At 41.4% G+C, this 23,028-nt stretch overlaps 2 protein-coding genes and 1 non-coding gene across 4 annotated transcripts in view; 2 read left to right on the top strand and 1 right to left on the bottom strand.

The window, feature by feature from the left end:
- Positions 1 to 2,338, bottom strand: part of PARG (poly(ADP-ribose) glycohydrolase) — a 116,953-nt gene extending 114,615 nt beyond the window's left edge. The window contains exon 1 of one of the 2 annotated variants that reach the window (XM_069572293.1): positions 2,244 to 2,338. Coding sequence is in view for 1 of the 2 variants with exons in the window: in XM_069572292.1 (XP_069428393.1) it covers positions 1,815 to 2,034 (220 nt within the window). In the remaining variant the exon portion in view is untranslated. Of the gene's footprint in view, positions 1 to 1,814 lie in introns of both variants that reach the window. The other variant, XM_069572292.1, reaches the window with a different exon arrangement.
- Positions 2,334 to 22,861, top strand: LOC138430247 (mitochondrial import inner membrane translocase subunit Tim23). Its single transcript, XM_069572304.1, has 7 exons — positions 2,334 to 2,615; positions 5,126 to 5,184; positions 12,553 to 12,646; positions 12,860 to 12,944; positions 15,193 to 15,251; positions 16,992 to 17,102; positions 22,362 to 22,861. The coding sequence occupies exons 1-7, from the start codon at positions 2,510 to 2,512 to the stop codon at positions 22,475 to 22,477; spliced, it is 630 nt and encodes a 209-aa protein (XP_069428405.1). The 5' UTR covers positions 2,334 to 2,509; the 3' UTR covers positions 22,478 to 22,861.
- Positions 14,632 to 14,831, top strand: LOC138430644 (small nucleolar RNA SNORA74). Its single transcript, XR_011253327.1, has one exon. It is a non-coding gene; the product is annotated as a small nucleolar RNA SNORA74 (small nucleolar RNA).
- Positions 22,862 to 23,028: the final 167 nt, after the last annotated feature.

A 23,028-nucleotide genomic window follows, 5' to 3' on the forward strand; every position in this document is an offset into this window, starting at 1 on the left:
TGCAACCAAGTATAAACCATCATTATTTCCTATGTAGACTAACTCCTTAACCAGTCTTGAGCCTGCACTTCTGCTCCCTTTCAATCCATTCTTCATTTTCCACACACTAGCAACAAGGATCTTTAAAATATGTATATTTTCATAAATATGTATTTTAAAAATATATATCCAATTATGTCACTCCCCTATTGAAGCCTTTTAATAGTTTCTTATTGCCCTTAGAAATAAAGTTCAAAACCCTCAGCACGCCCAGTATGACCTGATCTTTGCCTCTCTCTGCAACCCCATCTCTCACTACTCTCCCCTGTCCACAATATTCATCAGCTGCACTCTGGGATCACTTCATTAACTTCTCTTCATCTAGCTAACCCCTCATTACTCTTCAGTTCAGTTCAGTCACTCAGTCGTGTCCGACTCTTTGCAACCCCATAAATTGCAGCACACCAGGCCTCCCTCTCCATCACCAACTACCGGAGTTCACTCAAACTCACATCCATCGAATCGGTGATACTATCCAGCCATCTCTGTCGTACCCTTCTCCTCCTGCCCCCAATCCCTCCCAGCATCAGAGTCTTTTCCAATGAGTCAACTCTTCGCATGAGGTGGCCAAAGTACTGGAGTTTCAGCTTTAGCATCATTCCTTCCAAAGAACACCCAGGACTGATCTTTAGAATGGACTGGTTGGATCTCCTTGCAGTCCAAGGGACTCTCAAGAGTATTCTCCAACACCACACTTCAAAAGCATCAATTCTTCGGTCCTCAGCCTTCTTCACAGTCCAACTCTCACATCCATACATGACTACTGGAAAAATCATAGCCTTGACTAGACAGACCTTAGTCAGCAAAGTAATGTCTCTGCTTTTGAATATACTGTCTAGGTTGGTCATAACTTTCCTTCCAAGGAGTAAGCGTCTTTTAATTTCATGGCTGCAGTCACCATCTGCAGTGATTTTGGAACCCCCAAAAATAAAGTCTGCCACTGTTTTCCCATCTATTTGCCATGAAGTGATGGGACAAGATGCCATGATCTTCGTTTTCTGAATGTTGAGCTTTCAGCCAACTTTTTCACTCCCCTCTTTCACCTTCATCAAGAGGTTCTTTAGTTCCTCTTCACTTTCTGCCATAAGGGTGGGGTCATCTGCATTACTCTTTAGTCTTCAGAATAAAATTCTTATCTTCTGGCTGGGAGATTATCTTTGAGCCTACAAACTGGATTAGGTACACCTGACTCTACCATTATGTTCCGCTCCCTTATGAACTGGAACATCCATTACCGTTTATTATGTTGACTTTTATAATCGTCCATCTCTCCTGACAGACTTAAGGGTCTGAACACAGAGACCAAGTAACTTTTGTTCAACATAGTATGCCAGAGCCAAGTTTAATGCCAGCTAAGATGAACGGCTCTGCATTCAGGAACTAAGAATCTAAATTGAGATAAGCTATGATTTTTTTTTTTTGTAGCTTTCTTTTCATCTAGAGGCTGAAGCTTCACATCCACAATTAAACTTCCTTAACAGCAGCAGCAACGACTAAGGCAATTACTCAAACGCGAAAAAAGCAAACAGGTGGAATATCTTATCACTTCCCGCCCAGTAAGTGACTGTTCATCAAGGTTTCTCACACCACCAATCGCCGTGGGGGAAAATGCGACTCTATTTTCCCAGTAGTGGTCTTGGGGGGCTTAGCAAGGGGACCTCGGAGTTCAAAGTGGTGTAACAAGACTAGAAAGGGGGTAGGAAGATGCTAGAGTCCCTGGCTCCTGAGACAGACCAAAAAGAGGTTTGGGCCAAGAGCTTTATCTCCCCACGTACCAAGAGAGGTGGCGCTGCCTCGGTGCTGTCCCGCCCGGCCCGGGACGCAGCCTGACGAGGACGGCGGGACCCTGAACTGCACCGGAGCGTCCTTGGAATCGAGGACGCGCCTCTGCCTGCCGGGGAAGCTCCGGGCGTCCGAGGCGGCCGGCGGAGAAGTTGCAGCGGCGTCCCAGCGGGGTCGCTTGGTGCAGGGCTCACAGCCGGGGCCCGCACTCATGCTGGGACCCGCAGCACTGAGTCTCCGGGCCAGCCCGGGCGTAGAGCCTCATTCACGAGCCCTGGGAGGGACGGACTGCGCCCCCTCCTCGGTGCCGCCCGGCACCATGCCCCCTCTGCCGCTGACTGCTTCTGCAGCTCCTGCTCTGACAGCCTCCCGAACCAGGCCCTATCCAGACGCCTGCCTTCCCTCTTCCACCGGCACCCTACCAGCCTCAGGATGAGCCGTCCTGATTCTGGCTTCGTTCACTTTCCCACCACCGGAAAGCTGCCGTCAGGTGCTTCCGGCTTCCGGGACGTACGCTGTCGCAAACCGGAAGTGTGAGGTTTAGCGAGCACCGGCGCCCGGAAGGTCAGCGTGTGAAGGAGCCGGTGGTAACGCGGGTCTCCCCGCTCTCACCGAGGAGCGACGGCCGAGCAGACTACCTCGGCCGGAGGCGGCGGGGAGAAGCAGACGGGCAGTTTGCTGCGACACCATGGAGGGCGGCGGGGGTAGTGGCAACAAAACCACTGGGGGGTTGGCCGGCTTTTTCGGAGCCGGCGGAGCAGGCTACTCGCACGCGGATTTGGCTGGAGTCCCGCGTAAGTATCAGGCCTCGCCTGCGAACATTCTCACTGGTTCTTGCCACCACCCCACACGAGCGGTGTGTCCAGTTCTCTCTCTCTCTGTTTTTCTTTTTTCTTTTTTTTGCTGCGGTCGCAAGCTTCAGTACCAGTAGTGGGGCCCGCGTGTCTGCACGGCCGCATTTTCCAATACTGAACGAGTGTTTGGAGCCGTGGATCCGGAGAAGCTCTCTGTGGCTGACTTGGATCCGGGAGATACTGCGTGTTTTTTCCCTCTTATATTCAGGCTTCCTGCCTTACCGTTCCTCCCCCATATCGAGCCCATAGGTAACTTTTTAACACAAAGTCACATATCCGAAGCCACGAAGTAGTAGCCTTCAGGGCAAAACACTCTGTAATAACGCATACAGATGAGAAAGACATAGGCGTCAAGTGGAGAAACTTGCAGAACTGAACTTTTTTATAGATATGGAAAAGAAGCCAAGAAGGAATTTTAGGAAAGGAGGGGCGAACACCCTGCCTGCGCCCTCTCCTAAATACCACGAACATGGATTCCTGATCTTTGGAACTTTCTAACTGTGGGTATTCACCTGGATGAGTAAAATGTAGACTTAAAGATAGTGGGAAGTTGGTGAAGGATAAGAGCTTTATAAAACTTTTATCTTGAGAATCTCTCTACTCTTTCTTTAGGTCTTTTATGCTCAAAAACAAAAACGGCTTTTAAGATTCCTAGTGTCACCTGTGTGAAAACTGAATCTAGAACATAGTTTGCATGTAAGTTATAGGATATGGCTAGTTCATGAGTTTCGGAGCACAAAGCGCACTGCCTTAATGTGAAAAGGCATTATTACATTAAGGTTTCAAGGTGAATTAAGAGATCAAGGAGTACACACTATTGATTGAGTACCTGAGATGGAGTTTTCTGGATGCAGGACTGCAGCAGTTATATTTTTTAAAATGACTGATGTTCTCACAGAGCTTCCATTCCATTGAAGTGAGCCAAGTAAGTAAAGTGTTTCAGTTAGTGGTAAATCTGTAAAGGCAAATAGGATTTTGAGATGGTGATGGGAGCTGCAGCTAAGTCACTTCAGTCGTGTCTGATTCTATGCGACCCCGTGGACGGCAGCCCACCAGGCTCCCCCGTCCCTGGGATTCTCCAGGCAAGAACACCAGTGGGTTGCCATTTCCTTCTCCAAATGGGAGCTGAAGCCATTTAAAAATGGCCCAGGAAAAACTACTCAGGGTTGTTGACATTTGAGCCGTGACCTGAATACCATTCAAATGGTATTCAGGAGGTCTGAGAGGAGGTAAGCATTTAAGGAACAGCTGTTAGGCCATTGTGTCTACAATCTACAAGGGAGGTGGTGAGGCTGGAGATGCTGAGATTAGAGGGGAAGGAATGGCAGCTAATGAAGTGTTTTATAAGGAGTTTGGACTTAGTTACAAGTGTAAATGGAAGCCATTTAGATTGATTTCCTTTTCTGGAAAAAATCAGTTTAATTACTGTTTAGAAAGTGAATTGGAGAGACTGGAGCAAGTAAGGAGTCCAATTAGGTAGTGATTGGACTAGGATGGTAGCAATAAAGATGGTAAGTAACCATTCAAGATAGGTTTTGGATATAGAACTAATAGGACTTTGGCTTGATGAAAAGACCAGAGTCCTGGGTAATGGATAGATTTGAGAACAACCATCTGAGATACAGAGGATCCAAAGATTAAATTTAAAATGTGAGGAAGTTGATTTTTTTTGATAGATTTTTCTGTCTTCAAAGGTAATGGAATTCAAGTCTGGCCCTCGGAGAGCTCCCGTTTTCTTTTGCCCTGACCTCCATCCTTCTGGTGATGACCTAGAATTCTCTATTATATAAATCGACTTTGTCAGCAACTGTCAACACTTAGATCTGAAGGAATTGCCTTAAAATATTTATACACAACACGTAACCCAAGTGATTTTTTTCCCCTTCATGAAGTTGGTTTGTCTCTTGTCAGTCTTACTTTGCAATGTGTATGGTCCCGGGTGGCTCAGGCAGCAGAGAATCTGCGTGCAGCGCAGCAGACCCAGGTTTGATCCCTGGAGAAGGGAAAGGCACCTCACTCCAGGATTCTTGCCTGGAGACTTCATGGACAGAGGAGCCTGGCAGGCTACAGTCCATTGGGTCACAAAGAGACGGACACGACTCAGCAACTGACACACACGCACACAGTTGTCAGGTACTTTTGTAGTAAAGTGGAGGGAAATTAGCTTTATGGATGAACTGGGCTGTGCTTCCTGCTACTTCAGTTATTTGGTCCCTGTTACTGCCGGTGTCCTGACATGAGAGCCTGAAACACCAGTGCAGGATTGAGGCCGCCAGGAGGAGTCAGCCCCTAAACTGCCAGGCAGGAAGGATAAGACAGGAAAGTGGGAGGAAAATTTGCAGGCATTGTAAATCAGAATTGCAGAACACACTGAAGAATCAAGAGCAAAATTAATGCTAAATGAAATAACTAAATTTTTATTGCAATATATTGCTTTCTTTTCTCTCTAGTAACTGGTATGAACCCTCTGTCTCCTTATTTAAATGTGGATCCACGGTATCTCATACAGGTAAGAACTTTATTAGTCTGGTCCTCTACCTTACCATTTAAAAAAATAACCGCAGGTACCTGTGTTGACTTGACCTGTGATATGTGCTTCTAGAGGCATCAAGTCTCTGCTCCTCTTTCACCCTTTTCCCCCACAAACTCCACGGGTTTGCCTTGCATCCCTTCCTGACACTAGTTGATTAAAAGATTTGGGGGTTTGGTTGGTTTTTTGTTTTGCTTTTTCATTTTTCTTTTAAGGTTGTGATAAAATTAACAAAATTTGCCATCTCTGACTGTACTGTTCGGCGGTTGCATTCCTAATTCTGTATAGCTGTTACCACCTGCGAGTGCCATGCTTTCATGCTGTAAAACTGAAACTCTGTGCCCGTTAAACAGTAGCTCCTTTTTCCTTCCTCCTCCCAGTTCCTGACAACTACAACCCTTCTGCGTTCTGTCTGACGATTTTTGAATGCTCTGAGCACCTCACATAAGTGGAGTCATACAGCCTGTGTGTGTGTGTGGCGGAGTTAGTTCAGTCAGCATGATGCCCTCAAGGCTCGCGTGTGCTGTAGCGTGTGTCAGTCTCCTTCCTTTCAAGGCCGTGGAATATCCCGTTTTGCTTATCCATTCACGTGTCCTGTGGACACTTGGATTGCTTCCAGGTTTTAGTTGTGAGTAGTGCCACTGTGAATTTTGGTGTATAAACACCTTTTCCAGATCCTCATTTCAGCTCTTTTGGTTGTACATCCAGAAGTAGAATTGTCCTATCACAGGGCCATCATATCTGTAATTTTTTGAGAAACTGCTACACTGTTTTCCGCTGCAACTGTGCCATTTTTCTTTCCCACCAACAGTGCACAAGGGTTCCAGTTTCTCCACATTCTCACCAACAGTTTTTATTATCTGGAATTTTTTGAGAATCATTATTAAAATGACTGGAGTGGTGACTTACTGTAGTTTTGATTAGCGTTTCCCTAATGATTAGTGGTCTAGTGGTTTTCCCCACTTTCTTCAATTTAAGTCTGAATTTGGCAATAAGGAGTTCATGATCTGAGCCACAGTCAGCTCCTGGTCTTGTTTTTGCTGACTGTATAGAGCTGCTCCATTTTTGGCTGCAAAGAATATGATCAGTCTGATTTCGGAGTTGACCATCTGGTGATGTCCATGTGTAGAGTCTTCTCTTGTGTTGTTGGAAGAGAGTGTTTGTTACGACCAATGCATTCTCTTGGCAAAACTCTATTAGCCTTTGCCCTGCTTCATTCCGTACTCCAAGGCCAAATTTGCTGGAGTTACTCCAGGTGTTTCTTGCCTTCCTGTTTTTGCATTCCAGTCCCCTATAATGAAAAGGACATCTCTTTTTGGGTGTTTGTTCTAAAAGGTCTTGTAGGTCTTCTAGCCCTGGGTGTTCATTGGAAGGACTGAGGCTAAAGCTGAAACTCCAATACTTTGGCCACCTCATGCGAAGAGTTGACTCGTTGGAAAAGACCCTGATGCTGGGAGGGATTGGGGGCAGGAGGAGGAGGGGACGACAGAGGAGGAGATGGGTGGATGGCATCACTAAATCGATGGATGTGAGTCTGAGTGAACTCCGGGAGTTGGTGATGGACAGGGAGGCCTGGTGTGCTGCAGTTCATGAGGTCGCAAAGAGTCAGACACGACTGAGCGACTGAACTGAACTGATGAATGATTAGTGATGTTGAGCAAGTTTTCATGTACTTATCGGCCTTTTGTCTATCTTTGGAAAAATCTCTGTTCAACTCCTTTGTCCAAATTGGAATCGGTTCATTTGATTTATGTTGAATTTTAGGCATTCTCTGTGTATTCTGAGTATTAACCCCTTATAGATATATGACTTGCAAGTATTTCCTCCCATTCTGTGGGTTGCCTTTTGACTCTCGATGTTGTTTTTTGGTGCATAAAAATCACGAAGGCCAATATTTGTGTTTTATCACTTGTTGCCTTTGGTGCCATATCCAAGAAATCATGGCTAAATGTGTTATGACAAAGCTTTTTTCCCAGTGTTTTCTTCTAAGAGTTTTACAGTTTTGGGTCTTCCATTTAAGTCTTTGATCCATTTTGAGTTAATTTTTGTGTGTGGTGTTAGGTAAAGATCCAGCTTCACTCTTTCCATATGGCTGTCCAGCTTTTACAGTACCGTTTGCTCAAAAGACTGTCTTTTCCCTGTCTAACGGCCTTAACATTCTAGCCAAGAATCGTCTGAATATGTGCAAAGGGTTATTTCTGGACTCCGTTCTGTCCGCTGATGCACACGTCCCTATGTGTACTAGCACCGCACCAGCATCATTCAGGCTTATTGAGGATGGTAGCTTTGGTAAGTTTTGAAATCAGCAAGTGTGAGTCCTTCAGGATTGCTCCTCATTTTTCAAGATTGTTTTGCTTCTTTGGAGTGCCGCTTGGTCATGAGGTATAACCCTTTGACTATGCTGCTGGCTTTGGTTTCCTGGACTTTTGTCTAAGACTTTGCAGCAGTGTTCATGGGGGGGTTTGGCCTGTAGGTTTTTTTTGCAGTGTCTTTGTCTGGCTTTGGTATGATCACACTTGCCTCACACACAGAGTCATGAAATGTTCCAAGCATTTCCTCCACTTCAGGCTTTTGGAAGAGCTTGAGGATTGGTGCTAGGGTTTTGGAGTTGTTTTTTTTTTTTTTCCTGCATCTGTGCTCCACGACTTCCCTGTCTAGAGATTGACCCAGCCCATGGCAGTGAAAGTCTGGAATCCTAACTACTAGGCCACCAGGGAACCCCTGCAGTGGGGGTTAGTTCTTTAAATGTTTGATTGAACTTACCAGTGAAGCCATCAGGTCCAGGGTTTTTCTTTGTTGTGAAGTTTTTTTTAATTAGTGATTCAGTCTTTTTACTGGTCTCCAGACTTTCTGTTTCTTGGTGAGTTTTGTGTTTCTAGGAATTTGTACGTTTCATCAAGGACATTCAGTTTGTTGGCATACAAACTTGTTAATGACAGTTTCTTATAATCCTTTTTAATTCTTTAGAATCAGTAGTGGTATCCTCACCTTCATTTCTGATTTCAGTAATTTATTTCATTTATCTCTGCTCTAATCTTTATTATGGGGTCTTCCCTGGTGGCTCAGCAGTAAAGAATCTGCCTGCCAGTGCAAGAGATGCCGGTTCCATCCCTGGGTTAGGAAGATCCCCTGGAGAAGGAAATGGCAATCCACTCCAGTATTCTTGCCTGGGAAATCCAAGGACAGAGGAGCCTGGTGGGCCACAGTCCATAGGATCACAAAGATTCGGACATGACTGAGTGACTGACACTTCGCTTAATTTATTTTGATGGTCTGTTACTAGATAAGTAAATGTTTATAATTGTATTTTCTTGCTGTGTTGAAACTTTACTGATGTAATATCATTCCTTGTTTCTTACAAACTTTTTATTTTCTAATTTTAATACAGCCACCCTGCTCTTTTGGTTATTATTTGCATGGACTGTCTTTTTCCGTCCTTTCACTTGGAATCATTTTGTGTCTTTGGAAGTAAAGGGACTCTGTTGTAGCCACCGTGTGTATAAATGGATCACCTTTCTGAGTGCATTGCGCTAATCTCTGTCTTTTGTCTAGAGTTGAATACACTTTAAAGTGGTTGCTGCTGAGGAGAGATTTTGGTGTTTTGCTCTTCATTTTCTGTAACCTAACTTTTTTGTCTCTCCTTTCTTACATTAATAACTTCTTTTGTGTTTGATTTTTTTGTGGGGAATTGTTTAAATTCCTTTCTCATGACCTTTTTTTTTTTGTATATACTCTATAGCAGTTTTCTAAAGTTATAACACTAATTTGAATTTATACCAGTTTAACTTTAGTAACATACAAAAATACTGCTCCTTTACCACCTGTCCCTGCCCCTCTCAATTGTTGATGTCACAGAATTGTATCTTTATACATCATGTGCTCAAAAACATAGTCTAATAATTCTTTTAAATCCTTTAAATTTAAAGTTACGTAGAAATACAAAGGTGGAGTCAAAAACATAAGCTACAGTAGTCCTTTGATAACGCCCCTTTATTTGCTTTCATCACACTCTCTGCCCTTCATCAGGCTGTGCGCCACTCTCATGTCCTTTCACTGTAGTTTGCAGGACTCCCTTCATCATGTCTTGCAGGGCAGGTCCGGTGGTCACAAACTTGCTCAACTTTTATTTTTCTGGGAATTTTTAATATCTCCTTATTTTTGAAGGACAGTTTTATATGTCAGCCCACTTCCTAGTGGCCTCCAAAGTTTCTCTTGAGAAATTGACTGATAATTAACAGCCCACTTCCTAGTGGCCTCCAAAGTTTCTCTTGAGAAACTGACTGATAATCTTATTGAGGATACTTATATGTAAGTTGCTTCTCTCTTGCTACATTCAAGAATCTCTCTCTGTAGCTTTCAAAACTTTTGATTTTAATACATCCCAGTAGGAGTCTCTTTGAATGTATCTTACTTGGTGTTTATTGAGTTGCTTGAATGTTCACTTGCATCTCTCTTATCAAATTTGGGGGAGTTTTCGGCCATTGTTTCTTCGAACATTCTCCTTCTGTGACTCACAGTCTGTATTCTCGTCTGCTTTGCAATATCACAAAGATCCTTAAGGCTCTCTGTTCACTTCTGTTCAATTATATTTCCTCCTGATCCTAAGACTCAGTAATTTCTATTGTCTTATAATTGGTGATTGTCTATTCTACCTGCTCAAATCTTTGAATCCATTTAGTGAATTTACCAGCTGTTGTTCTTTTCAGTTTCAGAATTTATTTTTGGTTTCTTTCTAGATTTTCCTTCTGTTTCCATTTTGTTCATACATTGTCTTGACTTTCTCCACATCTTCCTTAGGTCTTTGAGCATCTTTATGACGATTACTTTAAAGTCATTTAGATCTAGGCTTTCGTTTTAAAGCCTAGTCAATCTCCTATCAGGTGTTTCCTAGGGACAGCTCTGTTGATCTTTTTTTTCCCATTGAATGGCCCATACTTTCCTATTGCTTTGTATGCCTTGTGATTTTTTTGTTGTTGTTGAAAATCGGACATTTCTAATAACGTGGTTAACTCTGGAGATGAGACCCTCTTGCCTTCCCTGAGGGTTGCCTTTATTTGGTTGTTGTTTGGGTTTCACTCATACAGGCTGCCTTTGCGTTGAGGGCCAGCCTGGAGTATAAACTGAAGCTCTTCTCAGTCCTTTTCAGAGCCTACACTTTTTTCCTGGACGTGTGTTGTCTCTTTCTGATTTTTCCTTTAGATAAAATTGCTTTTGAATGTTCTAGTCTTTAATGTCCAGTTCATGAAGGAGGAAACAGTAAGGCAAGCAGCTCCCAGCTTTTCTTCAAAACCCTGGGAGTGAGCAGGGGTGAGGGGGCTCAGCAGCAGTGGCCGCCTGCTTCTGTGTGTGCACTTCCGAATCAGGAGCAGAGATCAGAGCACAGATGAGAGATTTACATGTAGAAGCAACAAATAATTAGCGTTTGAACCCCATAAAAATATTGTGTGAGAAGTTAACAAAGTTTTAAGAGATCATTAAAGTGGGAATCTTTTTAATCTTAAACCAAATCAGTACATGTGAAAAAGAAAAAATCTTTACTACCTGAGTTTATTCTATTAGATCAAGTTATTTTTATTCAAAAGCCTATGGAAATAAGAGTGGTCTGATGAATACAAACATTTGAAATTAGGAGTTACACATTTTAAGGTTTATATTAGCCTCAGTTTTTTGTTTGTTTTTGTGGGGTTTTGATGATTTGTTTTTTGAGGGGTTTTTTTTTTTTGAGAAATTGCTGATTCAACACAAATAAAGTTGCAAAAACTCAGTTTACAACATCAAAAGGGCTTCCCAGGTGGCACTGAGGGTAAAGAACCCACCTGCCAATTCAGGACACGCTAGAGGGTTAGAAAGATCCCGTGGAGGAGGGCATAGCAACCGACTCCAGTATTCTTGCCTGGAGAATTCCACGGACAGAGGAGCCTGGCTGGCTACAGTCCATGGGTCGCAGAGAGTCAGACATGACTGAGCTATTTAATGCACACACACACACAGACACACACACACAGAGACACACACACACACACCCCCATCAGAGAGTAATTGCTGGCTATCTCAGGAATGCAAGCCTGACTCACTCACTGAGGAGTGAGTCAGTGATGGCGTGCACTGTACCTGCTAATGTTGATTATGGCCACCGTGTTTGCCCCCATTTGTATTAGGGTCCATTTCTGGATCATAAATAATCATCATATTTGTTTACCTCATCATATTAAATATAGCATTCCTAAAAACCTTAAGAAGCACAATTTAAAACTAAGTCATTACTTGAAAAGCCAGGAAGCACTCAGAATTTACAAATATATGTTAAATATATTTAGACATAGAATCTATTCAGATTTGCTTATTATTGCTCAGCAGACCATTTCTGTGTGATGAGAGTACATGTGTTTATTTATTTGTACAATTTTTGGTAAGATTTTATGCACAAGCCAGAAATCAGAGCTAGCGTAGAGGTGGAGTTTTCCTAGTCGCGAACGCATTTACCAAAGGCCAGTGTTTGCCAAAGCGATGTTTATTTGTTAACATTTTGTGTTAAGGGTGTGTGCTATGGTTCAGGAGCTTATTTTAGCTGTTTTTATATAGAAAGTTTGGCAGAAGTGTAAGTGTGTTTGTTCTTCATGAAAGTATATTGTATTGCAAAATCAATCCTGTTGTGCTCTGACAGTGATGCTTCTCAACCTAGTATTCTTGCGTGATCTTCAGGGCAGGGAGTTCATACCAGATTTTGTGTTTGCATTTACTAGAAGGAGGGTAGCTTTCCTTCTAGTAGCTTTCCGAGATTATAAAAGGAATATATGCCCTCCCGACAGTTAAGAACTGTAAAGCGGTGTTTTTGCCCTTGTGTAAGTGATCCAGTCTACTATACTTCTCTCGTTTCTGCTCGTTTTTCATGAACATTTGGTCTTAACATATAGTAAAATGGTGGTTGATAAATAGTATTAATAGCTACAGAATGAGTTATTTTCTCCTTCCAGACTGGTTTTTTGTTACCTCTCATAGCTTTCAGTTTGCCTTTCTATAGAGATGGCACTCTCAAACTGTCAAATTTATCGTGAAGGCAAATTACGTATAATCTATCAAATTTACATTGAGAAGCTGAATTCTGAGCAAGAATGTCTCCTAAGAACTGATGAGCATAACTGTATATGTTATGTACTTCATTTCACTTTGGTTTACATGTTGCTTTTGTTGCAGAAAGTTTTATCTTTGTTTGACAAAGTATAGTGGAGTTTTACTTAATTTACGTTTTATATTCTGTGAAAAACTCCTTTGAAAAATTAAACACTTTGCAAGTATAATACGTGTATTGAGGGGAGCTGAACTTGATTTTCATTATTATCCCTGTAGGATACAGATGAGTTTATTTTACCAACTGGAGCTAATAAAACCCGGGGCAGATTTGAACTGGCCTTCTTTACCATTGGAGGATGTTGTATGACAGGTTGGTATTTATATATGGTTTTTAAGTGTCCTAAATCCAGGTAGTCAAAAGTGCTTAAAATCCAAGGCAATTAAAATAATAGCTTCAGGGTGTTTTTTAAAAAAAATCATTATTTACATTTTTCTTATTAAATAAAAATGAAAAAGAATCAAGTATAATTGCTCTTTAATATAAAGCTGATTATTTGAATGAATTATTACTCTGATTTTCCAGGGGCCGCATTTGGGGCAATGAATGGTCTACGGCTAGGATTGAAGGAAACCCAGAACATGGCCTGGTCCAAACCAAGAAATGTACAGTAAGTCTCATGTGATGACATACTGATGTTTGAGTATTAATCTCTACTTTGGTTGGCCTAATGAGCACGACCTTGAGATTACAATATTTAGAGTACTGCATAATTTTTGGTCAATTTTTTTGCTGGTGTTTTCCCCTTATTCATTATAAAAGGAATTTAGGAATCAAGTTGCTGGGTCTAAGCTTTTAGGAGTGATTTTTGAATCAGTGTCCATCAGCTGGGGCTATTCCAGCCTCACTTCTCAGCTGCACCTGTTCTATTTTGCAGGCCTGTATCACATGCTTTTCAAATTGTTGAATTACTAGTACATTATTTGGATTGTTCAGGGCTGTGCAAAACCATAGGACATGGTAAGTGAAGAAATAAGAAGCACATAAGAGTAATTGCTAAGTTTTCTGTCATTTGATTGAATTACTCATTGACTTCACCCTCCATTTCTGAAATGCAAAGGCGCAGAAAATGTCCATGAAATTCCTAGAACTTAGAGGTAATTCTGAAAGGAGTAAGATAGTCTCATCTTAGGAAACTGAAGTTTGTAGAGAAGGGAAAGTGCAAGGAAACAAGTCAGAAAGTGTACGTACTGTGCATCTTCACCCTGCTTAAGAAGCAAACGTGACCAGACCCTTTTGCTGCTCCTTAAATAATGGTTTTTAGTTTTTCTAAACAAAGCGCATTTTCTGCTTCATGAGTGGAAGGACGCGGTATGTGTCTTTCTTTAAGCTCCGGTTTCCTTAGCCAGCAGATGGCAGCAGGTGTGTTAGAATGGAATCTTGGGAAACCTGAAGGCCTCTCAAACGTCCCACCTTCCTGCTACTGTATGGATCACTGCCCTTGCTTTACGAGCTCAGAGCCTTGAGTATTTTTGTATTTATGTTGGTAATATTCATTCTTTACTCCAGTTTGTGTTGTTGTTGTTGTGTTTTTTTTTTTTGCTTTTTGTATTGTGGATAGTTTTGAATATATACCATAACCCAAGTTCAACAACCACTAACCAGCACCAGGACCAATTGTGTCCCATCACTTTCTCCCCTCTCATATTATTTTGAAACAAATCCCCAGCATCATATTATTAAATAACAATTTGGAAGGTCTCTTAGAAAAGATAACCTTTGTTTCTGAAAACCATCATAGTTATTAAACTTTTGAGAGAGTTGAATTAGTTTGCTTTTTTTAAAGTCAGATTTTTAAAATCTTATACATCATTTTCTTTTATATATTCATTCTGATTTTTTTAGACAGAGATAGCATTTTAAAAATGGAAAGATAATCAGGTTTCAGGCCAGAAAAGATCTATATAGTTTCAAAGCCCAGATTTATTACTTATTGGGATCTTGGGTAAGTTTCTCTACTTTCTGTCTTTAATCTATTAAGAGATGATTACAGTGGGAAGTAGGTAAGGACCCAGTAAATGAAAGTATGTTGCCCAATCATGTTCCAAAGAACTTCGCCACTTTGCAGTGCCACCAGCAATACAGTAATGAAAATTAATAGTTTTAGAAGCTTATCACAAATGAAAAACAATTAAGTGCTAAACTTAAAATATTAGTAAATATGTAGCAATTTACTATTTAATAATATTTGTAACCATTACTAATTTTTTAAATAATCCTTTAGAAGTAATACAAAGTTTTGTTATTGTTGAGCATTAAACGGGCTCTTTACTGCTTGCTACTGTAACTCCGTGGTTCCCAGCAGCAGTCAGCTGTCGGGACGGCCGTTCCTGTGACAGTGTTGCTCTGCTGGGAGAGGAAGGCTCTGTCCTCTGCTCCAGTCGCCTCTGCCACTGTCCTGGTGGCGGCCGGCACTGGTGAGGACAGGGCCGTGCTCCCCTGAGAGTGTGCTAAGCGCTCCCCGTGGCCGCTTAGCACTGGTGTGGGAGCAGACACAGAACGCTCCTCAGGTCTCTAATGGGGCGCTTTTTCCTTCTCTCTGGGTGCTTGTAAGATACAGTCCAGGATATCATTCAAACCTTTTATATATTTAATAATTTAATGTATTTAGTAATTAGAATTTTCTTTATGCATTGCACCAAAACATTGGGAGTTTTTAACCTAACCTTCATTTATGTAAAGTAAAAGGATTCCTTATTGAATTCTAAGGCGGTGTTAAGTTTTAAAATTAAAAAAATAAAATTAAGAAAACTTTGGGTATTGTGTTTATATATTTAAAATTGATGTTATATGGTTTTTCTAAACACTAAAGCAATACTGGTTCTAAATACAGATTCTTTCTCTTTCTGCCCTGGTAGGATCTTGAATATGGTGACTAGGCAAGGGGCACTTTGGGCTAATACCCTAGGTTCTCTGGGTAAGTAGATATCTCACTTTATAATAGATCATTATCATCACAAAGAAAGAATGTACATGTATCATGAACAATTTGATCAACTAAAACTCTGGTGCTGGGATGTTCATAATTATGTTTAAGTCCACTCTGGTGAGCAGTGTAAATACTGCTTAGGAAAAGATCATGAACTATTGATACACAGCAAAATAATGCCAGGTACTAATACCATTGTGAATATACTCTTTGCTAAATATTTTAAACACTACATACTCTCCTGTCGCATCGAGACACCAAATAAAATCATATTTTAACTCAGTGAAATCCAGATAGTTCAGCAACAAGGCAAATGTTTTTGTGTGTTAGGAAAAGCTCAAGGTTCTATAGCAGATATGAGGAGGAATCCAGCCCTCCTGATATGGTTTCCTAATAGCCCATTCATCATCCTGTGTACCTAATGAGATTTCTCAGACTAACTGCCTGAGTTACAACAGGGCCTTTGTACATACTGGAAATATTTGCAGTTCTAAGGAAGGTATAATTTAGTAGTACTTAGCAACAAATGCTTTCATAGTATAGTGTTTATGAATGATTGACTCTCTTGATTATTCATGACTAATATATAAGAAGCTTACTTATGGCACTTATGCCCTCGACCAAAGTTTTCTGTATCTGAAAGTCTTTAACTGATGGCAGATTAAGTAAGAGAAAATGTAGGTAGCTTGTCAAAAGATAAGAGAGGCCTCTTGTGTGACAGAGATCCTGGCCTCGTCATAGGCTTTGGAAGCAGGACATGGTCACCCTTAGGCAGTCAGGTTTGCGTTTGGGATCCTGGTAAAGGGCTACTTCCCTGTGCTGCTTGTGCCCCCAAAACCCCTCCCCCTTGCAGCCACCCTCCTTTGTATCGATGCTTGTGAGATTGCTTGTACCTAGAGTGAGCCCCTGGACATTCTCAGTTCAGTTAATGTTCCAGAAATACCAATTCTGAGCAAGCTGGAATGGTCAGTTACCCTGTGTGTTTTCCTTATAATGTGATCAGTTACGATGTTTTGCTCAAGTTTAGTTCCAGTTAAATAAATTGAAACTGGAAGAAGAGCCTTTGTAGAAGTATGAAAACTTCACAGCAGAGGAGTTGTGAGGCCGAGTTTGCTGTAATTTTGAAAAAGGGCAGGAGAAGAGGTAATGCATTCATGCATTATGTCTCTTTAGAGCCGGAAGAGAATGGTGATTTAGGGGAAACGCTTGATAAACTCAATAGTGCTATTGTTAGAGTTTTCACATGCGCAGAAACTAAAGCTCATTGTCTTGAAGTTGTATTTTTCTTAAAATAGAAATGCATGTGTTTTGCTTTTGTTTCTAAATTCTAAGTACAGCTGTTAACAAATAAATGGAAGTGAAAAAGACACTCTTCCTGGGTCTCTGCAGTGTTACTTTCCATAAATAGCTAATAAATTTCTTTGCTTTCCAAACATTTTCTTTGCCCATCCAGAATCACACACACATGTGCCTGCTTTACAAGTTAGTGAGCAGAGCTCTTCCTGCATTTTGAGTGCATAGTATTCCATTGTGTGAAAAGTCTCTCTGGATCAGTCCCTTCTTGAAAGTCACTTGATTTGTTGCTAAGATTTTGTTACTACAAACAGTGTTCCAGTGATCATTGCTTGTATGTCTCATGATGTCTGTAGAAGGCGTTTATCTAAATATCATTGCCACGCTGACTTTCAGTTCACTTTTTTATTGTGACCCGTTCCATTGCCCTTGTAGCTTTGCTTTATAGTGCATTTGGTGTCATCATTGAGAAGACAAGAGGTGCAGAAGATGACCTTAACACAGTAGCAGCTGGAACTATGACAGGCATGTTGTATAAATGTACAGGTAGGTACCATTAAACGGTGGAACTGTCTCTTAATACAGTTGAAGTATGCTTTTTTGGCCATACTGTAGTTTTTAAAAGAATTTTTTTTTTGGTAGTGGTAGTATAGTGTTCTTTGATACCTCACGGTTTTCGATTTTATTTTTTAATTTTCATAAAATACACAAAAAATTGACCATCCAAACTGTTTAAATGTACAGTTCAATTATGTTAAGTATATTAACATTGTTATGCAACTCCAGAACTTTTCTTCATCGTATAAAACTGAAACTCTGCCCACTAAACAACAACTCTGTCCTCCCCCTTCTGCAGCCCCTGGCAACCACCATTCTACTTTCTATGAATCTGATTCCTTAAGGGACCTCATGGAAGTGGAGTCTTGTAGTGTTTTTCTTTTAGTGACTGGCTTATTTCATTCAGTATAACCTCACGGTGCAGCATGCATCAGAATTTCCTTCCTTTTTAAGGCTGAATAGTGCGCCATCGTCCGTGCACACACATACACCACATTCCATTCACTCATCTGTCGGTGGGCTCTCGGGTTGCTTCTGCCGTTGGCTGCCGTGCATGATGTTGTTATGAACATGGTGGAGTAAATCCTAAGAGTTGAATCAAAATTACCTGGATGAAGATCAAATATCAAATTGTCCTCTAAGATGGAAACGAAATGAACATTTGCTGAGTTATGGTTATATTCTCAGTAATAACCACTTAATGTATAACTTGTTAAACTCTGTGAAGTGATCATCACAATACCCCAGTTTTATAGATGAGCACATTAAAGACGTTCTTTTTCAAAAGATCATAAAACTAGTGACAGCCCCAGATTTTTCTCACATTTGTTTTAAATTGCCTAAATTTATGCCATAATTGCCTGTTTATGTTTTGTACTCAAGCCTCTGAACAGTACTTCTGATTGTTTTATTATGCTTCAGACACTTCAGTAATTTTTGTTCTTAGGTAATTCCTCCATCACAAACATCAAGTAGCATTTTTTGCCTCACTTTTACTAGAAATGAGAGTGAAGTCTCTCTTACAGGATTATAAAATCTAAAATTTCATGGTATGTCTGAGAGCAAGAGGCTTTTTTAATACTGAAAATGGTAACATTTGGAATTGTATCCCTAAGAGCTCACAAGACTTCTTGCAGCACGTGCCTGTTCTGATACACATCAGCAGAGCTCCTAGGCATAATAAGATAGGAAATATCTCCTAGGCACAATAAGACAGGAAATATCTTTTGTATACACGAAAATGTTGGCATAGAAAAACCTTGTTAAAAACCTAAAAATACTTTCACACTGAAAATCTCTGGGGTCAGACAAAGGAGTTTAAAACCTTAATTGGCACCACAGGGGTGGCACTCAGCCAGCAAGTGTTTAATCGGCCCAAACTGTGTTTATGAAAGATCAAAGTAAAATTTAAGGAACAGGAGATTCCACACAAAAATCTGGAGATTTTAGCTTCTTTTGCAAAAATGGAAGACACACGGCTCACGTTGTGTACGGTAGCAGATGGCAGGAGCTGCTCTGGGGGAGCTGCTGCCCCAGGGGATGGACACGGGAGCTCCAGCTCAGTCCTCACCCGTCCCCGCTTTCTTACTCAGCGTCAGCCATTACAGCATTTCCTGTGTTGGGGGCAGCCTTAAGTATAAGAATGGACTGAATTACCACCTCGTTTAAGACACATTACACATATTTTAAAGACACAAAGGGGAAGGCTGAATACTTGGGATGATCACAGGAGAAAAATGAGAACCTAGTTTTCTGTGTCCAGGACTTCCTTGCAGGAATAGCATCTTCCCAGCCTGGGACATCTCCAGCATAAATTATGGAAAAGAATGCTCATGGCTCAGAAGAGAAAAAGCAAACAAGAATATTCATTAGTGCTTTGTCAGGTGACAAGTGGGTTTCCGTTTTTCAGATTTCAGTCTCCACCACAATTGTGGAGCACAGAAGAGGTGAATGACCTGCTGACCCAGAATTCCAACACTGGCTCCTAGTTCCCAGCTGATTAGTTTAATTCAGCACATCAAAATTTCGGACGGAGGCAAAGCAGTGTCTTTTACTGATTTCTGGTTTAGACGCCACTTAAAGCACAGAATTTCATGTGGCAGGAATTTATTAAAAAACTCCCATATTCAAGGATTTGGAAAACAGTTTAGGTGCTCCTTCAGTCTAGAGTCAGCCTAAACCACGAAGGAAAGAAGACGGATGCTGGTAGCCCAGGGTCAGTGTACGTGATGCCACTGACGTGTACACTCACCAGTGGCAAATATTTTGTTATGTGTATCTTATCACAATTTTAAAAAGAATATTTTAAAACCAATTTAAGTTAAATAGTGCAGAAAGTTGTTGAATTTGTAAGCTGTTTCAGTGTGTAGGTAAGGCCGTTCCCCTAAAACAGGGCAACAGGCTCCTTCTGGCCAGATGCCTGTCTCTTCACAGTTTGCAGACTAAGAATGTATTTTACATTTTAAAATTGTGGACATTTTACGTGGTTATATGTATCTACAATATGTAGGATCGAAACATCGAGAACTAGCAGGATACACATTCTTTAGAGACATGCGGGTAAAGAGTGGGTTTACTTTCCATCTGTTTCAAAAAAATTGTGCTGACCCCTGTGCTGAAGTAATTATCAGTTCAGTGTGTTAGCTCTGCCAGTAATCAGCTCTATACCAAATAAACTAGGCACTTAAATATTCTGGGCCTCATTTTCCCGGGTTTAGAAGAGATGACATTTGCCCTTTTTGGAAGAATTGTATAAGGATCCAAAAGATAGACAATAAAACAGAAGCCTCATGTTTGTTTTGCTTTATAGAGGTTAACCATTGGCCTCATTTGGTTCACTGTGTTCAGAGCAAGTGTATTTGCTAATCAACTTCCTGTACTTAGTTGGGCAAAGGTGGTTTTGTTACAGAAAGCCTAAAGCCAAGGCTGTTAAATTCTTTAACAGATCAACCAGATGGAAAACCCTGACATTATTGGAAAGAGTTAAAACTAAAACATAATAAAAGGCTACCCTTGAGTCAGGCTTCCCTGGTGGCTCAGCTGGTAGATAATCCACCTGCAGCATGACCTAGGCTCAATCCCTGGGTTGGGAAGATCCCCTGGAGAAGGGAAAGGCTACCCACTCCAGTATTCTGGTCTGGAGAATTGCATGGACTACTGTGTAGTCCATGGGGTTGCAAAGAGTTGGACATGACTGAGCAACTTTCACTGAGTCAGGATTACTGTGATTATTAGTAAATCATACACTACATGTTTGGTGTCTTCTTGCTAGAAACAGTTGCTCAGTCATGCTAGAAACAATTTTTTCTTAGCCTTCAGAGAAGGCTGGTATAAAAGGGTTATGTTTTGTACTAAGGTTGTTTCATTTTGGTATGAAAGTAGAAGGCATTCTAGGGGATAAACTGTTAAGAGACACTTGATATGCCACTGACGCCCCAGAGTTCTTAAACCTTCAGAGCTTCCGGTTTACGCTGGAGCCTTCTGGTTGTGTAACCTGCTTAAAGAACATCCGTCACACTCAGAAAACTTCACTCTCGTATCTGTGATACGAGATAGTGATGCTGTCTTAGAAGGCATTTATTTTTCCTGGGCTTCACTGCTTATTTTTCCATTTCTAGAAATTTGGTCTGGAGTTCACTGTCAGCCCATTTTCCAGCCACACTGAATAGTTGCAAATGCAGCTGATGCCTAATCTGAAGTCTGGCAAGACAGAGAGATGAGATAGACTTGAAGGAAATATCTCCCATTTACTGTGATTAATTTTGTGTATCATCCCCCTTCCTACATATTTGATGGCTGTTTATAGATGATGCCTGCAGTTTCTATTTGGGTTTGTTTAAGAGAGATAATCGGGGTACCTCAGAGTTGAAGCCTAAGCCAGTCAGCTATCTAAAGTCTTCAGGCTAGAGAGGCTCCTAGAGGGAGTAACCCTTTAATCTATCATCTGAAGCCATCTGGCAGGACGTGCGTTGCAGAAATGGTTGGTGTGAAGTGTTCTAACTCACCAGCGTCACGGAATTTCATGGAGTTTACTGGAATGTAGCTAAAGGGTTTCTAATAGGGTACACCTTAAACACTGGACCTGCTTTCCTAACACATGACTTGCGACAGATACTCCATAGATACCATACAGACTACCTGAAGTGTTATCCCTACTTATTTGTGAAACTGTTAAGAGAACATCAAGTATTTCTTAAAAGCTGCTTTGGGTACCCCTATTCCTTCTACTAGACTTGGTGACTATTTTCGGGTAACTGGTTGAAACATTGTTTCTGCATTTCAAATGAAATACCTATTCCATAATCCTTTTCCACGTGAAAAAATCCTTTTGTTAAGCAAAAATAGCTCAAAGTCTAATCCTAATCCTGGAATGTTTTTCAACTAGTATGATGATGCTTGGAGCTTCCCAGGTGGCTCAGTGGTAAAGAACCTGCCTGCCAAGCAGGAGACACAGGTTTGATCTGTGGGTCAGGAAGATCCCCTGGAGAAGGAAACGGCAACCCACTCCAGTGTTCAACCCACTCCAGTATTCTTGCCTGGAGAACTCCAGGGGCAGAGGAGCCTGGCGGGCTGCAGTCCTTGTGGTCGCAAGAGTCAGACACGACTGAGTGACTAAATGATGCTAAGTTACGTCTCTGCTCATTAGTTGGAGGTTTTCTGAAACATCAGAATAGGGATAGGTAATGGGAGAGTCGGTGCTTCATCAGCACCCAACTCAGACCTTGATTACAGCCATCTTATCTCACACCACTGTCTTGGAGTCTTCAAAATTAATATTTAGAGGACCTGTGCAGAGGCCAAAGCCTGTTAATACCGTCTCCAAAGAGGGTATCGCCTTGTTTACATACCACCTTAAATCAATTGGCAGTGCCAGTGAAGTTCTGAAAGTTAGGACTAGCAGGGAATTACTGATCTGCCTGGGATTTCAATAAGAAGCATAAGGTCTTGTCCAAAAATGTCCTAGGATCAAGTCCGATTGAGAAAAGTCAAAACACCATGCTGATAACTGTGAGATTAAAAGTGAAAAAAGGCTGTTACTATGGATACATCGTTTACATATTAAGCAGGTGACTTAGGGGGAATCTGTGTCTACTGAATTTCAGTCTTGGTTTATTATTTTCAGAGCTTACTCTCCTGTTTGGGATGGAATCTTCATAAATCTGAAGAGTGTATCCCAGCTTTGCAAACCTCTTAGGTTGCCCTCTGATGGGACAGTGTGTAATGACTCTCTCCCTTTTCCTCTCCCAGGCGGCCTTCGAGGGGCAGCACGAGGCGGTCTAGCAGGACTAACGCTCACGAGCCTCTACGCTCTGTACAATAACTGGGAGCACATGAAGGGCTCTGTGCTTCAGCAGTCACTCTGAAGATTCTGCTAGTTTACAAACGGAGGACACTTAGTAGTCACCCTGATCAGTTTATAAGTCAGTCTGGAGGCATTTACTCTTCTACAACTAATTTGAAAAACTAGAGATTCCAGTTTGCTGTGATGAAGAACATGGATGGTTGACCAGGACTGGCACTCCTTCCAGCCATTACTGAGTTGAAGACAGAACACCCCTTGGCGGCTGAGTGATGTGGTTCTCTTAAGAAGACCTTGCACCTGTTTTTGCTCCTACCCACTTCTGGAAAACCACTTAATCCCAGAATGCAGGCCTGCTTGTCAATCCTGTACCAGCCACATTTGTTCACTTAATGATCCAAGACTGTAATATTGCTCTGCATTCCCAATAAAGGGTGAAAATAGAACCGAAGTCCTAACTCCAGCATTAACATAGTGGGTGTCTCTCCAGAGCTGCTCTTGACTTATCTCTGCTCCCATAGGCCAAAGCATGTTTTCATGTTTGTGGTGAAGTGAAGGGCTACTAGCAGCATTAGCAACTAGGTTAAATTTTTTTCTCCAACAGAGCTGACACTA

The sequence above is a fragment of the Ovis canadensis genome, chromosome 25, assembly GCF_042477335.2.
Source record: "Ovis canadensis isolate MfBH-ARS-UI-01 breed Bighorn chromosome 25, ARS-UI_OviCan_v2, whole genome shotgun sequence".
NCBI lineage: Eukaryota > Metazoa > Chordata > Mammalia > Artiodactyla > Bovidae > Ovis > Ovis canadensis.

Excerpts from the sequence above, each read along its gene's own strand:
- LOC138430247 (XM_069572304.1), top strand. The coding sequence starts at position 2,510 with ATGGAGGGCGGCGGGGGTAGTGGCAACAAAACCACTGGGGGGTTGGCC. Across the intron at positions 5,185-12,552 it reads ATCCACGGTATCTCATACAG|GATACAGATGAGTTTATTTT; the intron begins GTAAGAACTTTA and ends TTATCCCTGTAG. Across the intron at positions 12,647-12,859 it reads TGGAGGATGTTGTATGACAG|GGGCCGCATTTGGGGCAATG; the intron begins GTTGGTATTTAT and ends CTGATTTTCCAG.